The following is a 21,324-nucleotide window of genomic DNA, read 5'->3' on the forward strand; positions in this document are numbered from 1 at the left end:
CATTTCGTTCATTCATTCGTTTTATTTATTTATTTTTTTTCCATTGTTTTGACAATGTGGTTTCAAGGGCTGTTTTTCTGCATGAATAAGAGATACGAGGGAATGTTTATAGAAACATTTTATGGGATGTTGTTGTTAATCAGTTTGGTAGAACACTGCTTGTTAGATTTGTGTTCTTCAGACAAAGAGTCTGAGCATTGAGACATGCAACTAAAACTATTCAATAAACTCTGCTCCGTTTTACAATTATAACTTCATCTCCTGCTTTTGCTCTTCACTTTCACTGGCTTTTTCCTCTGTCAACTTCTTGACTGATAGAGGACTGTTAATAGTGTTTTGGGTATTTTGGGTACTAGACAAGACCTCCTGTTAACAGGGTTTAGGTATTAGTGTACTCTGATGGGATCTGGGGTCCGGGGCTGGATCTTAATTATCTAGGCATGGGGACAGCAACCAACACCACAGAACTTGTTTTGTAACGTTTGTTAAATACAGTCACAAACAGAGCAAAATCACTGAACTCACATGACATAACTGCTATCACTTGCAGATATTTGATGATTAAAAAATTGACAGTCACAGTGAGGTAACAAGAAGGACTTGTTTAATCCTAACACCTATTAACACAGTATAATTAAGAACAGAGTGTCCACCAAACATTGTGCTGCTTCTAGAGTAAGTTAAATAATACACACAGACAATGATGTAAGAAAACAATCATATCACACCTACACTTGAAGGTATATGTCGACAGAATCATGTTGCTGTTAAGTTACAAGTAACCAGAGGTCTTACTAGTAGGTGTTCAGGGCCTCTGTGCAGTTTAATTACATTTAATTAAGGTCATTATGGTTTCCCACTAATAGCTCTGGGAGCTCTGTATTCTCCTGTCCTTGCACTTGTATGTAATCTCTTTGCCGATGCTGCCATATGATGACAGTAGTCACAATCACAGCCAGAGCCAGAATTCCCAAACACACTCCAACTGACAAAATCCATTTCTCTAAGGTGAAACAGGGAAGTAGGAAGAGAGCACAATTATTTAAAAACATTTCTTTAAAGATCAATGCTTTTTTTTTTTTTGTAAAGCTCTCAATGCCTCCTTTTTTTTTTTTTTTTTTTTTTTTTTTTTTTTTTTTTACGACTTTGTTGAGTGTCATCAGTTTCGCCTTTATCTGTGTTGTCTAGTGAGTTAATAGAGGATATTGAAAGGTCAGTCATACAGTTTAGTATTAATTTCATGCTCAAATCATAAATAAAGCTCAGCTTTTCAAATACTTCAAATATGTCCAGGACTCTGAGTTTCTCTCACCTGTGACTGTCACTGTGATCAAGATGTTTCCTTCAGAGTCCAGAACTCTGTACGTTCCTGCATCATTGGCCTTAAACACTTTAATGATCTGGTTCCCATCACTGTCAATCATTTGCTCTCTCCAGACCCTGTGGCCTCTTTTCCAAACCTTCCTCCACTCTCCACCAGAGTTTGCCTCCACTTTATCAGCGTTGGGTAACAGAACATCCATCTTTAGCTCCTCACCTGTCTTCACAGAAATACTATCTAAGGAGGAACACAAAGACTTAAATCATAATTACAAAGGTATCAATCAATCAAGACCATATAAGGAACATATTCAGGATTGGAACCAATAATGTTAAAGAGTTACTTCAACCAAAAATGAAAGTTCTGTCATTAATTACTCATCCTCATGACACAGGAGCCGGCATTCTGACATTTGTGTTTTAAAGATAAACAAAGGTCTTATGGGTTTAAAATGACATAAGGGTAAGTAATGACACGGTTTATTTTTTGGGTGAACTATCCCTTTTAAAGGGGCACATGTTGTGGAGTTGATCAGTGTTTACTTTACCAAGAATTTGAAGTTTGTACTCTTGGGTTTGTCGCTCCAGGACTCCCTGATCATTGCGGTAATAGACTCTCAAAATGTATTTCCCAGCATCACTGAAGCTCAGATTCTTGATGACGATGTCACAGTTTCCTTGTTTAAATACTCTACACATACATTGTTCAGTCTGACAGACAGAGGTGTCTTCTGACTCACTGATTAAATCAGTGTGAAAAATCGTATTGGTCTCATATTCACATGGCAGTGTGACTTTGCCTCCCTTTTCTCCTTTCACAGGTACAGCAGTGGTTCCTACAAAAATGTGCAGTAAAATACTCATTCAATACTCAAAGTAAAAATACTGAAAAAAACATGGTGTTTCTCTCTGTTCACTGTAATCACGGTCATCATAAAATTTTCTAGTACACTGTAAAAAACAACAAAACATGATTTGTTGAGTTTTGAAAAATTTGGTTTGTTAAATTTAAAAGCTGGGTAAGTTACCCAGCTGCCTTAAAAAAGTTGAATCAACTCAAAAATCCAAGTTGTCAGAACAACTTAACATTTCAAGTTGACTGAACTTAAAATTTTAAGGCAGCCGGGTGACAAATAATTTTAAGTTGACTCAACAAATTTTTTCACAGTGTAGAGCTTTTCATTTGCCCAGAATGTTTCACTGTATCCAAGTGGATTCAACAATCTTAAACGAATAGAGTTTCAATGTACAAATTAAGGCTGTTGGTTTGAGCCATCAGTTATTTTGACATTGTGCTCAATCTTGAGTTACTCTATTGTCTCTGTAATGAGTGCTGTACAATTAATTTGGGGAAAAAAGTATCTGATGCAGATAAAAATAAAACGTAATCAGATTCCTTTTTTAACGTCACTTGTAAGCACATTACTTTTTAATTTGCAACAAAAGTTACTTTTTCAAATAAATAACAAGCTTCTTGACAGAAATTGGGAGCCAGTGCAGAGATGCTTACTTTAGCCCAAGGCTTAATAATTTCACTCTTGCTGTGAAAGGGCCTTTATCTTTGACAAAAATATAACTTTTTGTTTTTAATAATAATAATAATAATAAAAAGGCAAGCCCATCCTAGGTGACAAGAAGTAATGTTTCTTTCCTTGAAAAATAACAAAGTATCATGGAGTAATGCAATGATGTAATGCATTACATTCCCCAACACTGATCAGAATTTACAATAAACAATCAATAAAAAGTTGCAAATAAATTTAAAGGAACACACCACTATTTTGAAATATTCCAATATTCATTTTCCAACTCCCCTAGAGTTAAACAGTTGAGTTTTACCATTTTCAGGGCTGCGTAATATCATTGTGCCTGCTGCACCCATGGTACAGCAGCAAAGTTCCCTGATTATTACGCCAGAATGAGAGTATAGTTCCTAGACATATCGACATAGAAAATCGTAACTTTTCATTTTCCGTTGGTCTTAGTACATGATGTAACTACAGAAGGGGCTAGTTTTAAGTATGAAAAATATCAAAACTCTTTGGTCATTTTTGGGCGAGATTCTAGTGGTTTAATCGGATTCAGTGATCTATGCTAAGCTATGCTAAACCGCTAGACCCGGAGACCGGCTGAATGGATTCAAAAATGGTAAAACTCAACTGTTCAACTCTAGTGGAGTTGGAAAATTTTCAAAAATAGTGGCGTGTAAAGAGGCATGAAAATAGGCCAATTAAGGCCTAGTCCAAACATACATGGTGTGTATTTATTTATTTTTTTTTTTTTTCTCCTTGGTTAAAAAAAAAAAATACACATCTCAGTCTACATGAAAACGCAAAAACACGCTATGAAGCACTGTCAAGAGCATGGCACACCAACAGGTGGCGAGATAACCCTAACCATAAAGCCATGTTGGCCAACCTCTGGTTAAAATCTCTGGTTTCACCAGCTATACAATAACACTGCAACTGGAGTTTCTGAAAATCTTCACCCTGGCAGGAGTTTTCAAAAAGGTTCAGTTTCAGTGATCTGATTCTGCATTTGTGTGTGGACAAAACACTAAACCGCATAGAAAAAGCTGCGGTTTCGAAAACACCCGTGTTTGTGTGGACATGCTCTAAAACACCTAAAAAGAGTGTTAAGGTTTGTGTCACAAACGCGGTCTCTGTGGCTCCCTCTGACCGCCGCCAGCGGGAACCATCCCTGGGCTTTTAACTAATATTACCCATCACCCCGTACCTGGGACCCCGCCTTCCGGTTCCGGGTCGCCCGGGTCACTTCTGCTCGGTCGGCCATTTTAGGCCGCCGCGCCGGCGGCTTCCTCGCGAAGTTTTGTCTAGTTTATCTAACAATCCTGAGCGTTTGTTGTATTGCTGCCTGCCTATCGACCTCTTGCCTGGATTATCGTTTACGTTTTGGATTGTCTGCTTGTTCCCGTTTGCTGTTGTGTTGACCTCCGCCTGTTTGACTACGCTCTTAATAAAGTTTGTCGCACATGGATCCCACGCCTCCGACTCCATCAGTGGACGCGTTACAGTTTGACGTAAAAGATTTTGTAAAGTTCTCAGTGCACTGTTGTACTTACTTTGCTGTTTGGTGTCATTAGGCTTATCATAACCTGTGTAGTTCAGTTTTCCCTTTGACTCCAACTCTGTACTAGACACTGTAGAGGATACTGAAAGGTTAATCATAGTTTAATATTAATTTGTGGTTGAAATCATAATTAATAAGCCAAACCTGTCCTAAACATGATTTTTCTATATGTCCAATAAGCTTGTCTCACCTGAGACTTTAACCATGATCAAGATGTTTCCTTCAGGGTCCAGAACTTCATATGTTCCTGCGTCTCTGGCTGTAAAATTACTAATGATCAGGTTGCCATCTCTGATGGTCAGTCGTTCGCTCTGAACTCCATCGGTTCTGCTCCAATCCTCCTTCCACCCTGTGCTTCTTCTGCCCTGATGTTGCACTTTATCAGTGTTTGGCAACAGAACATCCAACTTCAGTTCCTCACCGATTTTCACTGAAATCTCATCTGAGGAGAAACAGAAAAACTCTTTATCCTCAATCATTATTTTAATGGTGTTTAAAGGTTAGAAGCACATATTTAAGATTGGGGAAACAAATGAACTATAATCCTTTAGAAATCAGCCACTGAAAATCCCATATTTAAAGATGGCTAATCTGAATATTAAGCCTGTCCCGTTCAGAGTTTCTGCTGGTTACATGCAATACCAACACAATTTCTAAAGGTAAACCAGAAATCACATGCTGGTTTGATCTGTTTTGATTTACCATCAACACAAAGTTGATATGTCCTGATTTGCTCCAGCATTGTTTGATTAGTTATGTAACTGTATCTAAAAATGTATTTCCCAGCATCACTGAAGCTCAGATTCTTGATGATGATGCCACAGTTTTCTTTATTAAATATTCGGTCACTTTCACATTCCTTGTTCTGACAAACAGTGCTGTTTTCCGACCGACTGAACCCAATTTCGGTAATCTCACTGTCCTCGTGTTCACATGGCAGTGTGACATAGCCTCCTTTTTGCCCTATTACAGATGTAGTGGGCATTCCTGCAAATAAAGACCGTAAAATATTAATTTAATACAAAGTACTAATACTGAAAAACAAAACACAACAACAACAACAACAACAACAACAACAACAAAAAGTGTGGTGTTTCTCTCTCTGTTTTCTGTAATCGAGGTCATCATAAAATATTTTAGTAGAGTGTTTTGTTTTTGTTTTTGTTTTTTTAAAGAGGCTTTTCTTTTGCTCAAGACATTTCACCGCATCCAAGTTGACTGTACATTTGTGAATTGATGGTAGGCTTTCTTTAATATTTAGTAAATAACAAAAAAAAATGCCAACAGCACTGACTCCAGTTTGCATGCCGCCCCAGCAGGTCACAAACAGGATTATGCAGTATTTCTGATATACATATTGTGTATATAGTCCTAAAGCTCTTGTTGGAAATTATGATCTGAATTACGTTTCTATATAAAGTAGAAAAGACACTATTTCCGCCATCACATAGTGTTTGAATCAACCCATGCCATCAGTAGCATCATCATTTACAATAAACAATCAATAAAAACTTGCAATTAATTTAAAAGATACATGAAAATAGACAATAGACCTTTATCACAGTCTCACAGTGTCATCACGTCCGGCTCCGAATAGTAGCGTAAAGGAATTTCAGCCTGTATTATTGTCAATGGACAGACTTTTTTTTTTGCTGACACCCTACTATGCATGTCATCCTTCATTTTAATGTGTAAAATTAAAATGATTCAAGTTTATTTTTTTTTTTTTATTGTTTTGTTTAATCTTGCATTATATTTATTATGATTTACCTCCCGTTTTTGTATAAAATATAATGCTATTCGATAAACGCACTCAATCATGGAGGATATGACTCATTTATGATGATCAATATTGTTTTAGAATAATAGTCTATGGGCTGGAAATATTCATTTATTTGAACAACTTTAATTTGATTTAATTATTGAGGTTTGCATCATCAAGTGCATAAAAATGTGAGCAATGTTGAATATATGTTTCCAACTGAACCCTTAATTTAATCATTCAAAACAGTCTTTAGTCATAATTAATATTGCAAGCTTTGGCTAACTGACATGCTCTGTAATATGAAATGCTGTTTGTATTGTTTTCTTGCAGTTTGAAATAATATAATGTGGTCAGACTCTGAAGTGTTGCGCATTCACATACAGTATGTCTTGTGCTCTTCCCGTCAAGTAATGAAATATATGTCGGAATGTCATAAAGCCATCTTTCTTGCTTTCGCAATATTCAAATAATGATTGTACACAGAGTTTGGTATTTTTAGAAGACGTATCTATGCTGAATTCTACATAAATCAGAAATATCTCGTGCTATGGGCACAGCCATTGATAAAGGCTGCAGCGTTAAGTTTTTTTTTTTTTTTTTTTTTTACGCTACCGTTTGAAACTTCTGTTTTTCGATCACGGAAATGCGATAAAGGCCCATTAAAATGGTTGAGGCTAGAAGGGATACAGCTCCAGCTACTGGGCTACACACATCAGTCTAACATTATTTTTGTCACACTGTACAACAATAATACTGTTTTTGTATTATAGTAAGGGCTAAGTTTAGGGTTGGGGTAGGTGTAGACACTAATAGTTAGAACAATTCATTTCATTGTTAGTTTCCGGTCGGAGCTGTATCCCTTCTAGCCACAACCCATTAAAATACCTGAAAAGAGTATTATTAAGCTTTTGATGCCAAAGATTTTGTAAAGCCTCCAGTGTTTGCTGTTTTACTTACTTTGTTGTTTGGTAATGTAATTAGGTTTGTCATAACCTGTGTAGTTCAGTTTTCCCTTTAACTCCAACTCTGTACTAGACACTGTAGAGGATACTGAAAGGTTAATCATACAGTTTAATATTAATTTGTTGTTCAGATTGTGACTAATAAACCGCATCTGCCTGAATGCTTTAAAAAAAATGTCCAATGAACTTTTCTCACCTCTGACTGTCACCATGATCATGATGTTTCCTTTAGAGTCCAGAACTATATATGTTCCTGCATCTCTGGCTGTAAAATTACTAATGATCAGGTTGCCATCTCTGATGGTCAGTCGTTCGCTCTGAACTCCATCGGTTCTGCTCCAATCCTCCTTCCACCCTGTGCTTCTTCTGCCCTGATGTTGCACTTTATCAGTGTTTGGCAACAGAACATCCAACTTCAGTTCCTCACCGATTTTCACTGAAACTTCATCTGAGGAGAAACACAAAGACGACTATTATTATTATTATTATTATTATTATTATTATTATTATTATTATTATTATTATTATATTATTATTATATGATCAAAGACATAAGCACATACTTAAGATTGAGGACCAAATGTAATTTGTTTAAAAAAACTAATCTAAATATTAAGATTATCCCGCTCAGAGTCTCTGCTGGTTGCATGCAAAACCACACATTATACCAAAGGAAAACCAGAAATCGCATGTTGATAGTTTGATCATTTTTGATTTACCATGAATATGAAGTTGGTATGTTCTGTTTTGTTGCTCCAGCTCTGATTGATTATTAATGTAACTGCATCTCAAAATGTATTTCCCAGCATCGCTGAAGCTCAGATTCTTGATGACGATGTCATGGTTTTCTTTTTTAAATATTCGGTCACTTTCACATTCTTTGTTCCAACAAACAGTGCTGTTTTCTGACCGACTGAACCCAATTTCAGCAATCTCACTCTCCTCATAGTCACATGGCAGTATGACATAGCCACCTCTTTGCTCTATCACAAGTTCAGTGGAGGTTACTGCAAATAAAGACAGTATAATATTCATTTCAATACAAAGTATCAATACTGAAAAATACATGTGGTGTTTCTCTCTATGCTTCGTATATTGTCATCATAGTAGAGGTATTTTTTAAATCAGCTAGATATATAAATGAAAGCATTAAGCAGCCACCATATTCGCAGTGCCACATTGTAACATTTTAAATGTTGATGACAAAGATATTGTATAAACGGGGGTAACACATTATTAGTAACGTGAGTTACGTAATCAGATGATAGTAATGCATCACATTTTAATTTACAAGAAAATATCTGAGTTAATCACCCCTTTTATTTATTGAAAGCTCTCTTGTCCCCATGTTGAGACAAATCGGGAGTAAGATGTCACTTTAGTTCTAGACTCAATCTGAACATGCATTTATTCATCTCACTTACAAAAAAAGCAAGCGTTCCTCAAAATAAATTCAGTATTCCTCAAAATGAATAAAAACAGTGAAATGCAGCTTAGAATATGACGCAAACCAGCAATAATTAAATATGTTTAATAATACAAATATCCTTTATGTATTTAATCCCATTTTATTAATCAGTGTCTATGCTGCTGGCCCTCAGTGATCCAACTCAACCATAATAAGCAGAAATTACTCGATAAATTAACATTTGTTGTTCTTCAGCGTTCTACTGTGTGGACATGAATTTACTTTTCCTTCAGCCTGAAGCTTTTGGTGCGAATGGGCTTTTAAATTTGCCAAAAAATAGAACATCTTAAATGGGAAAAAAAAAAACCAAGCCCTGCCCAGATTTAAAAAGTAACGCAAAAGTAACATAATGCATTACTTTCCATAAAAAACTAAGTAACGTAATTAGTTACTTTTTAAGGGAGTAACTCAATATTGTAATGCATTACTTTTAAAATGAACTTTCCTCAACACTATGTATAAAGCTGTAGCTGATTTAGGCTACAAGTGCAATTGTAAATAGATGAGTAATAAATGATTCTGAATTAATAAATGGTGTGTGATGATATAATATGCTGGAGAATTTCAACCAGTCGCCTGGCGCAGCAGACGAACAATCGACTGCAATAACTTGACCAGAAAACCAAAAATGGTCACAATTTCAAAACAAAAATGACTGTATACTGACCTCTGTAATTGAGAAGGCACAAGAACAGCAGAAGATACAAGCAGTTCATCCTGTTGAGAATACAAATGTATGTTACGTGACACATACAGGATAAATGCTTTTTCTGAGATTTAATAATGTTTCACTTTCATTTGCTCTGAATATTTCATGGATCTTGCATTAGCAAACCACAAAAATGTTATCATAGCTTCTGTAAACTCTTTTAAGTGTCCAACATAACTAAACATTGAACACTTAAACTAGGCACAGCACTGATTGGATCAGAAAGAGTGAATTGTGGCAGTATTCACAGAATATGTTAAATAAATTTGGTGTGATCTCACTGAATTAAGATTAATTTTACGCATCAGTACAGTTAACTTAGTTTAAGTTCAGAGAAATCTATTCAACTGTGGAAATGTTTTATAATTTTACCAACAAGCATTTTTATCGGTCAAACTAAAAGTCCCAATATACAAAAACAGGTTTTAGAAAATCACTAAGGTGCTACCAAAAAAGTAATAAATGTATAACAATCTAATGAGAATTATTAAACTAATAATTAATATTTAGATAACATAATACTTTTTTCAGAGAAAAAAAACTATTGGTATAACAACATAAAACACATAAGTTTGCTTTATATTAAAAAGCATGAAAACTTACATGGTTCTGTAAGAGTCTTATGTTCAAGTGTCAACACTCCATAAGCCACTGCACAATTAGTGAGACTAACTAACTACAGATTTAAGGAGAAACAAAACTAAAAGCATCTCTCTCTCACACACACAGGTGAGTGTTTGGACATTCTGGGAATATTTGGTGCCTCCCAATAAAGTGGAGATATGATTGGTCATTACTGGGAATTCATTCAAAGCAGACTGAGCTGTCAGAAAATTAACATCATAAAGCATAATGTTTAGTGACTGACATAATCTTGTGAATTACTTGACACTTACACAAAACTTTGACACTTATTTTGAAGGAATCACCTGTTACCTGACAGCTCTATCATGTAGCCTAATTTGATGGGAGGTGAAATCTGACCTCAGATCAGCTGTTAGAGCTGAACGGGTCACATGACTGCTGTGAAACCTTGTCATTTCATCTTTCCACTTGAGTTGAAACGCGTCTCTGCGGTTTTGTGTCTCTGACGATAAAATACAAACAAAATCTTCCACTTTAGTTCCAGAGCAATGAAAAGCTTTGAAGAATAGACACTTTAATGTACTGCATCAAACCACTATGTGCAACTGCATAATATGATAAGAAATCTGATTTCTACGAAAGCATTGTAATAATGAACTTGATACTCTGATTTTTATTTCCAAACAACTTTTGCTTCCAATCCGGGACGTAAGATTTTAAAGTTTCAGTTTTGTTTGACACGTCGATTAGCCTACTTAAAAACTAATGCTGCAGTAATGCGTTATGAAATGTTTTTACATTTTGTGCTATAAGAATTAAATGTGCAAATGTTTAAATTCAATACTCCATATATTCAGTGATTTTTAACTCTTACTAATGTTTTTCTTCTATTAGACTCGTCTATATAAAGTGATTTCTTAGCACGTGTAATGCTCTCTAATGCCAGTGATAGTCTTTATTTTCACCTCATTTTTGTGGTTTTAATTGCATCATTTAAATGCAGTCAGTCAGGAAATCATGAGTGTTCAGTGATTGTTTACCATTTCCTGTTCTTCTTAAACTGTTAGAACAGATCTGACAACAATGCATATATACAGTTGTGTTTGAAGAGGTTTAGCATTAGTAATGATCATATAATTTCCATTTTATTGCAGTTTATTTGATCAGAACTCTCAAGAAACACATTTAACATTTGAAGACATTTTTATTTAATCAAGTTTTATGTGCCATAAAACACGTGGCATTTAAATTTTCTTCTAAACTCTGCTTATATGGATATAATAATGCTTCTTTAGATAAATTTAAAATGTGCATACTGTGCAATAAAGTATATGTTTGCTGTTGTTTTTAACCACGACTATTTCATTTTCACTGGTGCTGAAAAAGATTACATTTGCCACATCTGTACATCTACTTAACAGGAAAAGCGTCTGAGCCACAGTTTTCTGTTTTAATTTGTGGTAAGCTACAGCAGTGCAAAGCAAATCCAAGGGATATACTAAGTTAGACTGTAAAACAAAGCAGAAATAGAAGCTATTTAGCTGATTTGTGGTGAATCCGAGATGAGCGTTTGGCTGCGGCCCATCCTTTTTGCCAACCACAATAGTGAATGATTGCTCCTGCAATGAATGTAGCCACAAAAAACACAAGCACAGCCAGACCAACACCACCGTACATAAACACACGCTCCGTCAGCTTCACCCCATCTACAGAGAGACAATATTTATTCATGTTTGTGCAATACAGAACACAATAGTGCAGTGATTTAAACATCTCAACATATTACCTGTGTTGTCAGCTTCTTCTTTTGTCTCTTGTACTACAGTAAGACCTGTAAATACATGATCAGTTTACACACAAAACTGTTTTTAGTTGTTAGTTGTGTACGGAAGATTGGGTTAAGATGAGCCTTGTAGTTTTTAAGTTGTTCTTTTTGGAGTAAAAATGTTAAAGGGGTTTCATGGCCTTTAGAATTTTTTTTTTTTTTTTTTTCAGATCAAGAAAGGCAGGTCTGGATCTTTTAAATTTCATATTCCCAGCAGTAAATTCACTCAAAAAATTCTTTGTTTATTAAAGAGATTTTAACCGTATGTCCAAACTATTTCATCTTCTTTAAAACTGTTAATTTATTTAATCTCTACAATTTATTTTGTTAAAGCTTATTTTGTTTTATTTATTTAATGACAAATTGGTAAAGATAAGATATAAAAACTGAAATCTGTTACCCTTGATCTCTAGTCTGATGGGTTTGTCGAAGAACATCTCTGGAGCGTCAGACTTTGTTCCACAGAAATAAAGACCCGAATCTGACTCTGTTACTCCAGAAATAACCAGTGTGGCTCTGGTGACCCAAGTGTCTGCAGTCATTTTCAGTCGAGTAATGTATGGATTGTAGTTGATCAGGAGTCGTCTTCCTGTTTTGTCTTTCTCTGCAGAGATCAATAGATCAAGTTTTTCAGATCTGAGGAGATACCAGTTGATTTCATATCGGTTTCTCATGCTGCAGTTCAAACTGATGCGTTCTCCTTTCTGAACTGTTAGCAGATCAGAAGATCCTTGTACTGACACATCTGGGGAGAAAATGATCATTTCATGTTAATAGCTATTATATTTCAGGTTGATATGTTAATGTTTGAAATAGAATATATTTACCACTGGATGTGGTTTGCGTAGTCCAAGAAAATACACAGAAGAAGAAAACGCATTTCTCCATTGTGTCTGTTGTTCATACAGGTGTTTATCAAACTAAAGGTTCCAGCACAATGCAGTGGAACTAAACCACTAAACTTTCCGCTTCCTTTCCAGTCTCTGTATCAGATGAACTTTTTGTGGTGTCAGACTTCTATGTGCTATAATGGAAAATCTTCATGATTTCACTTTATGTGCTCTGTTAGCTTGCATAGACATTTGGCTAAGTGTTTGTTTAGGTTTGTAAATCTATGGATAAATACTGAATAATCATTTTGACCATGTTACAAAAAAGTTTTTTTTTTTTTTTATTTAAAATGAATCAACCGCGTTTATTTATACAGCACTTTTTAACAAAACAGGTTGTGTCAAAGCAACTTTACAGTATTAAATAGGACAACAGTGTGTCACTAATGCATAAGTTCCATGTTGCAGCAAAGTCAGATTGCAGAGGACTCATCTGGTTCCTGTGGTCTTGCGCTGAAGGCCGTATGGGTAATAAATTCCTCATTGATGGTCCGTCTCTGGGGCTTATCTAGTTGACATGGTCCCTGCTGACATTCACGGATGTAAAGGTCATCTCTGATCCACCATCTGTACTGGGTACGGACTGGATCCGGGGGACTGCAGTGACCCTCTGATCTGAATACAGACTGGATCTGGTGGCTACGGTGACCTCGGAATAAGAAAGAAACAGACTAATATTAGCGTAGATGCCATTCTTCTTACAATGCAGCAAGTCCATCGGGTGTTATGGGAAGTGTTCCCGGTTCCAGTTGACCTAATTAATGCAGCCTAACAATCCTTTAACGGATTTGGATTATAGAAATAAGTTATGTGTAAGCCAAGTTAAAGAGATGGGTCTTTAATCTAGATTTAAACTGACAGAGTGTGTCTGCGTCCCGAGCAGTGTTAGGTAGATTGTTCCAGAGTTTGGGCGCTAGATAAGAAATGATCTGCCGCCCGCAGATGATTTTGATATTCTAGGTATTATCAAATTGCCAGAGTTTTGGGAATGCAGCGGACGTGAGGGACTATAATGTGATAAGAGCTCACTCAAGTACGGAGGAGCTAAACCATTCAGGGCTTTATAAGTAATTAGTAAGACTTTAAAATCTATACGATGTTTAATAGTGAGCCAGTGCAGTGTTGACAGAACCGGGCTAATATGGTCATACTTTCTGGTTCTAGTAAGAACTCTAGCTGCTGCATTTTGGACCAGCTGGAGTTTGTTTATTAAGCGAGCAGAACAACCACCCAATAAAGCATTACAATAATCTAATCTTGAGGTCATAAACACATGAATTAACATTTCAGCATTTGACATTGAGAGCGTAGGTCATAGTTTAGATATATTTTTGAGATGGAAAAATGTGGTTTTGCAAATGCTAAAGATGTGGTTTTCAAAGGAAAGATTGCTATCAAATATCACACCTACACTGTAAAAATCAATTTGTTGAGTCAACTTAAAATCATTTCAATTGGAAATCCTCACAGAGACAATTTTTCTGTAGGAAGAAACATAATTGTGAGGATACTACCTTTTCTAGTATCTTTGACAGGAAAGGGAGATTCGAGATTGGTCTGTAATTAAATTAATTAATTAATTTGTAGGGGACATAAGCAATGTCATGTTTATAAGAGTGAATATACGTTTACACAGACGATAGTTCTCAACAGTTTATATCAGTCTCATGTTAACACATGTAATGTTTAAGTGTTATGGTTGCAGAATGGTGCATAGGTTTTGTTGTTTTTTTGAAGGAGGAAGTAATTTTTTTTTTTTTTAAGTAATGTGAGACAGGAAGCTTACGCTGCAATTTAAGAAAAAAAAAAAAAAAAGTCAGTCACCTTTGTTTTCAACTCCTTCAGTGATCAAAAGAAAGATTCTCAGAACTTTTAAACCAAACAAAGTCATTTATTAAAGTATGTTTAAATATACAGACAGTAGAATGGAATTACATACTGCATAGAATATGTGAACATTCCCTCACATTCCCATTCCCTGAGCAAATCAGTGAGTGGAAAACAACTCAAAAGAAAAGAAAATTAAACCTTAAATTTTCCCAATAGTGGTAATAGTCTCGTATTAATTCACATATATTTTTACAGGGATTACTGTTGTACACATTCACTTAGTTCCCCCTTTAGTAATCATTCACAATCATCCACAAACATATTTGATCAAAACATTCACAGTCACAATGATGTAACAAGAAGGATGTTTGCTATAATATATCAACAGCACCAGTTGGTACAGTTTTTAGTGAACAATAAAGTCCAGCAAACATTTTCTGCTTCTAGATTATAAAATAAATTACATTAAAAATACATCAAAAATAACATTATCAAATTCCATATCAAAATGTTTACATATTGTATAAAATACAACTTTTTCAAAAGCAGTTATAAAATTGAACTTTTTTTTTTTTTTTTTCAACTACATTTTGTACATTGTTCTTAAAAGGCAACTGCAGGAATAAAATAGGAAAAGGGATAAATCTGTAAGATGTTTAATAAAATGTTTAATATGGGGGAAAAAAGTTTGGCAAGGACACAGACTCTGCTTTGGATGTGCTCCTCCTAGTGTTAACAAATTAAACAAAACATACATACTGACAGGAACTAATTCAGCAGGGTAGTGTCAGTGCAAATCCAATATAAAGTGGTTCTTTGTGTTGTGATTTTATATATTTGAATATATATATATATATTTATATTTAATGTTAATGTAGCACTTGAATATTTTAAAAAATATTTACATTTTTTATAAGTATAAATATACATTAAATATAAAACTATGGGCATAAACCCATCTACATCATTCATTCAACAGATTGCATTACTCTTCTGATTAATTTAGGAATGACATGTTGACAGGATCCTCTGCAGATCTGTTGGATCTAAAAGTTAATTACAAGTAACCATTGCTGTCATGAGGTGATCTGGCCCCCTGTGCAGTTTATAGCTTTTGGACCAATTGCAACCAAACAATGAAACAAAAAAGTAATTATCAAAAAGTAGCCATTGATAATATCTAAACATGTATCTAAATCCAAATGTAATAAAATTAATTAATGTGTGATGACATTTTTTTTTTTTTTTTTCTACTGGGGACTGTTACATAGGGCTATACAGGCATCTAGTGACTACACAATGGTATTACAGATAATAAATTGTGCAAATGTTTTATCTTGACGGTCAATTTACAAATAATGCATTCAGATTTGTGGAACTCACAATGCGCTGAATCTCTAGGGCGTCAAAATGGCTAGAAATGGCCCTGATGACAGCAAACGCAATCAAGAGCCAGAGCCCCTAGAACCGAAATCATCATAATCATAAGAGGGGAAGGTGGGAAAAGAATGCAGTTTTCAAAAGCTTTTTCTCACACAGCCATAGCTGCAAAAGTATGTGTTGACAGAATGTTGTTGGTGTTGAAGGCAAGTTATAAGTAACCAGTGGCATCACTAGGTGTTCAGGGGCCCCTGTGCATTTTAATCATGTTGAGTTAAGATCATTGTAGTTTCTCTCAATACTGCTGGGGGCTCTGTATGTAACCTCTGTGCTGTGCTGTGCATCCCCTGTATGTAACCTCTGTGCTGATTCTCTGTGTTGACACTGCCATATGACAGTAATCACAATCACAGCCAGAGCCAGAACCCCTGAAAACACTCCAACTGGCAAAATCCAGTGATCTACAGATAGGAGGGGAAGGTGGGAAAAGAGCACAATTTAAAAAGTTTTTATTTTTTAACTCACTGCTTATTTTTATTTTTTGTAAAGCTTTTAGTGCCTCCTGTTTTACTCACCATGTTGTAAAAGCTTGTCTTTGGCAGTGTTGTTCAGACTTCCCTTTGATTCTGTAGTGGATATTGATGTGTTAGTCAGATAATTTTGCATTATTTTGCTGTTCAAATCATGATGAATAAACTGTCTAACTGTCCAATCATGATAAAAATAATGTTACTAAATTTCTGCTGAGTTCCTCTCACCTGTGACTGTGACTGTGACTGTGATCAGATTTCCCCTTTAGAGTCCAAAACTCTGTATGTTCCTGCATCACTGGCTGTAAAATTATTAATGCTCAGGTTTCCATCAGTGTCGGTCAGTCTTTCGCTCTGAACTGTGTCACTTCTGCTCCAGATCTCCGTCCACTCTGTGCTGGTTTTGTTCTGATGCTGCACTTTATCAGCATTGGAAAGAACATCCAACTTCAGCTCCTCACCGATTTTCACAGAAACCTCATCTGAGGAGAAACAGGCAGACGGTTCATCACTATAATGGTGTCATTTAATCAATGCTGTAAGCACATATTTAGGATTGGGAGACCAAATGTAAAAATGTAAAAATCTGCCATAGGTGAGATGTGTCCCATTTAGTGTGTATGGCAACACAGTCACTAAAGGAAATTCAGAAAGCCCATGTTGCAGGTTTGTTCAGTTTTGACTTTACCATAAATATGAAGTTGGTATGTCTTTTCATTTGTGTGACTGAATCTCAGGATGTATTTTCCAGCATCACTGAAGCTCAGATTCTTGATGATGATGTCACAGATTCCTGCTTTACATATTCCTTGTACATTTTCAGTTTTATTCTCACATTTTTCATTCTGACAGTCAAGGATGCTTTTTGACCGTCTGATTAAATTAATAATTTTATTGTTCTGAAGTTCACATTGCAGGGTGATGCTGCCTCCCTTTTTTCTTGTCTCAGAATTTGGGTGCGTTCCTACAGGGGGCGTTCCTGCAAAAAGATGAAAAAAAAAAAAAAAAAAGTTATTCTAGTCAAGATTTTCTAAATAAGATTTTCTTATGCTCAATACATTTCACAACTCATCAAAGTGGCTTTGACAGTCGTGAACTGTGTGAAGTTTCCCCAATATTTAGCATCAGTAATGCCTGTAAAGATTGAGGTTGCTGGTTTGAGGCATGATCTGTTTTGCATTTCTGTTAAATTAAAGTTTTTCATTTCTTCAAAGCTTTCTTTAGCTTTTGGGACAGTATTGTGTCTTATTTGCCTTTAAGAGCCAATAAACAGGTGTTATTCCTTGAATGACTACCATCTCATAGCAATGACCCCAGTCACAATGAAGGACTTGAATTAAATCCAGTCTCCCCAAAACACTCAACCTGTTCTAGTTTGCATACAGTCCAAACCGCTTTACAGATATCCTGCAATATCCCTCTAGACCACTTGGAGCACAAAAACTGCTGCTTCAGCTCTTCAACAAACTAAACTAGGCCTGGGTTTGTACACGTGTGACACAATGACACAGTTGTGGTAGGCCTCAACAGCTGGTTGGTGGTTGGTGATATGGGTGGGCGATCTTCCCAAAGTAGCACGATCTATAACACACAATCACAATCCATATTCTGAATCTTAAAATATTTGACAATTGCAATCAAATTGTGAGAATATCCAGACTGGAACAACCCAATGTATTTATTAAGACTGTGGAATGCATAGTCTTCACTGTATGAATTAAATATTCTTAGTAAAGCCATTAAAGTGTTTTAGTCAAGAGTAGTGAGTGATTTTTCTGTTTGTCTTTTGTTCTTGTTCTTTTGTAACTCTGGTTAAAATTACAGGGATACTTCACCCAAAAAATAAAATTTGGTCATTAATTACTCACTCTCATGTCGTTCCAAACCATAAGATGTTTTTGATGAAATTCGAGAGCTTTCTGAAGAATTGTTGAATAAAGTTATTTTATTTTATTTTTATTTTTAATTTTTTTACGCACAAAAAATATTCTCGTAGCTTCAATTATGGTTGAACCACTGCTGTCACATGAACTATTTTGTCAATGTTCTTTGTATATTTCTGGACCCTTGCTGTCTATGGACAGTCAGAAATTCTCAGATATCAATCCAAAATATCCTCATTTGTGTTCCGAAGACGAACTAAGGTCTTACAGGTTTTGAATGACATGAGAGAGATTAATTAATGACAGAATTTTAATTTTGTAAAATTAGGGCTGTCAAACGATTAATCACGATAAATTGTATCTAAAATAAAAGTTTGTTTACATACTATATGTGCGTGTACTGTGTAATTTATTATATGTATATATATATATATATATATATGTGTGTGTGTGCATACATACATACATACATTTTATTTTAAACTTTTATTTCATCATGATTAATCGTTTGACAGCCCTAATTAGTACCTACAAAAATTGGCCTAGAATAGCAGAAATTGGCCATTTTAATGAAAGTAAAGATTCGTGTTTAATAAAAAAGTTAATTAAATGAAAGTGTTTAATAAAATTAAGAGGAAAAAATGCTTAGTCTTATATACGATATATGCTATTACAGTATATCCATATATTTGGTTTTAATTCCCCAAATATTAATCTCAACGATTGTACTTAAAACAAACATTTTCACCTATGTCCTCCCAATAGATCTACAACCGTATCAGTTTATATAAACGAAGAAATTAATTCATTGAGCAATTCCACGCGAGTGTTGTACCGGTGCCATAAGCACTAGCCTACTTCTAACCGCTAGTCGTTGGAAGCCTAAATCGAAACTGAAACTAAACTTTGATTCGTTTGCACAGCCCTACCGCTAGCTCACGACTGACTTGTTCAAGTACGTCACCATGCATGAAAGACGCATGATAAAGACACGTGATATAATTTGGCCAATCAGCACATCCATCTAGCGGACAGTCATTATTGTAGTTTTAATAGTATTAGGGGATCATAAAAGTTCATAATCTTTACGATTCGCTTGTAAAGTAGATTGTGGACAAAAGTTTCTTTTTGCCATTGTACCACTGCACTACGTGTTTCTTCGTGTGTAAATCCAAAGTATGTTTACATAATATGTAAAGTACATGTATAAATATATTAGGCCAATTATACATGTATAGCACCCTGGTTTGTGAGGCAAGGCATTTCCACCCTTTATCTCTAAATATCTCTACATTTCACCTGAAAACTGCATTTTTATGTTCAGACTTCTGAAAGAACTTGCTGTTTTGTGTGCCAAATGTGATCTAGTTTCAGAAATGGAGGAAATACAGCAAGACCTGAACACAACTATAAGAAAACAAGTATTACCTTTAATTTTTTTGGCATGAACCATGTCAAATTACAGTAAACGGCATAAAATAACAGAAGCACAACATTCAAACATAAACATGAAAACCAAGGAACAAAAATATTTCCAAAGTGACTCCTACTGCCAGCCAGATAACTGTTCAAAAAATGAATACAAATATTAGCAGTCACATTTTAACATTACAGTTGTGTCAGCAGTTATAGTCAGGGCTGGATTATCCAGTGGGCATTATGTGCATGGGGCCCAGGCCCCCAAGCCATTCTGATGTAAATTCATGAAAAGTTTGTATTTTCAAAATGTTAATTGGTACAGAAGAATTGTACACCTGCTCCTCACCATGTGTTAATGGTGCATAAAATGTTCTGTGTTCTTTTTGCACTGCCATATTTTATCAGCTGTGGTTGTAGTGAACTCCTCAGCAATGTTTATAACTGCAATTAACTGCATAGATAAGTCAGGGGTGTCATTGTGTGTTTTTGTAGGTGGGGAATTTCCAAGGTGGGAAATTTCCATTATCAATCCACAATGTCAACCACCTTGTGCAAAAGGAAAACTATCAACTAGAATAACACTACACTAATAAAATAATAAAAAAAAAAGGTTATGATTTATAAATAAAAACAATACTGACCACTATGATTTACAAGATACAGCAGCAGCAGAAGATTCAAGCATCTTAACCTAATAAAAATACAGAAGAGCTGTTGAACAGAGTTACTGCAATAAAATGCTTACCCAAGTTAAAAAATACTATAACTGCGCACAATACAACCGACCACAAACTTTCAGTGTTAGTTTTATTTATAAATTCAACACGTGGACTTCGAATAAAACAGTAATCTGAATCTTTGGTTTAATAAATTAGCCGGAGTATCTATTACAATAAAACAATTATATTATTAATAATCCCACTAAAAACGCACAGCCATAATCATCATAACGGGGACATCAGCATTGACACGGTGACTCCTTATCACTTTACTTCACTCATTTAGGGTTTAGTTTTCCCACAAACGGAAACACAGCAGCACACAAAACACAAACTTTATATTTAAAAGCATGAACACTTACATTGTAAAAGCTCTGCATGTTCTGGCGTCAAAACATCGTAAATCGGTGTACGCGTAGCGAGTACTAACCAGTACAGTACAGCGGCTGCATTCCACCTCGTTTCAGTTTCTCTTGAAAGTACCGCGAGAGCGATTTGGCGTGTAAACCGGCTGAGTCGTCTGCTCTCTGATCGCTCTCGCGGTACTTTGATGTCAGAGACTGATCGGTCTGCACAGGGTAAAGGCTAGAAGGAATACAGCTGTAGCTATGGGGCATATCTTACATATCATTACATATCTGTGAGTAGCAAAAGTAGGCTATGTGAACCTCTAGGATTAGCAGTTAATTTGAAGGTAAAATTAAGTCTTAAATTTCAGTCTTAAGTAGCACAGACATCTTTGTAGCAACAGCCAAAAATGCATTGTAGGGGTCAGAATAATCTATTTGTATGCAAAAAAAAAAAAATAATAATAATAATAAAATCATTAGGATGTTAAGTAAAGATCATGTTCCATGCCATTCTCTTTGGAATTGATTCTGATCTTAGATTTTAACAGCAGATGGCGCTCTAATCTAGTTTTTATCCGCACACGCAAATGCTCATGAAT

The 21,324-nt window shown here is 35.4% G+C and overlaps 1 protein-coding gene across 6 annotated transcripts; it reads right to left on the bottom strand.

Annotated features, from left to right (window-relative positions):
- Positions 1 to 599: 599 nt before the first annotated feature.
- On the bottom strand, positions 600 to 12,657 carry LOC127160540 (uncharacterized). Of its 6 annotated transcripts, none has more exons than XM_051103175.1 (15): positions 12,552 to 12,657; positions 12,125 to 12,469; positions 11,686 to 11,730; positions 10,299 to 10,401; positions 9,273 to 9,322; positions 7,857 to 8,144; positions 7,334 to 7,585; positions 7,133 to 7,225; positions 5,113 to 5,397; positions 4,601 to 4,852; positions 4,403 to 4,492; positions 1,869 to 2,156; positions 1,313 to 1,558; positions 1,143 to 1,184; positions 600 to 1,003 (listed from the first exon to the last, which is right to left on the bottom strand). In XM_051103175.1, exons 1-15 carry the CDS (start codon positions 12,610 to 12,612, stop codon positions 834 to 836), a joined length of 2,610 nt encoding a protein of 869 aa, XP_050959132.1. In that variant the 5' UTR covers positions 12,613 to 12,657; the 3' UTR covers positions 600 to 833. The 6 variants fall into 6 exon arrangements, with proteins under 6 accessions (XP_050959132.1, XP_050959130.1, XP_050959131.1 ...); XM_051103173.1 differs by having other exon boundaries at positions 7,133 to 7,213; positions 10,251 to 10,401; XM_051103174.1 differs by having other exon boundaries at positions 4,403 to 4,480; positions 10,251 to 10,401.
- Positions 12,658 to 21,324: the final 8,667 nt, after the last annotated feature.

The sequence above is a fragment of the Labeo rohita genome, unplaced genomic scaffold (assembly GCF_022985175.1).
Source record: "Labeo rohita strain BAU-BD-2019 unplaced genomic scaffold, IGBB_LRoh.1.0 scaffold_380, whole genome shotgun sequence".
NCBI lineage: Eukaryota > Metazoa > Chordata > Actinopteri > Cypriniformes > Cyprinidae > Labeo > Labeo rohita.

Bases quoted from the DNA above. Each gene is read 5' to 3' on its own strand.
- LOC127160540 (XM_051103171.1), bottom strand. From the start codon at position 12,612: ATGGAGAAATGCGTTTTCTTCTTCTGTGTATTTTCTTGGACTACGCAA. The intron at 9,323-10,250 runs GTAACAGGTGAT...TATTCTCAACAG, and splicing joins CTACATGATAGAGCTGTCAG to GATGAACTGCTTGTATCTTC. The intron at 4,493-4,600 runs GTGAGACAAGCT...TTAACCTTTCAG, and splicing joins GATCATGGTTAAAGTCTCAG to TATCCTCTACAGTGTCTAGT.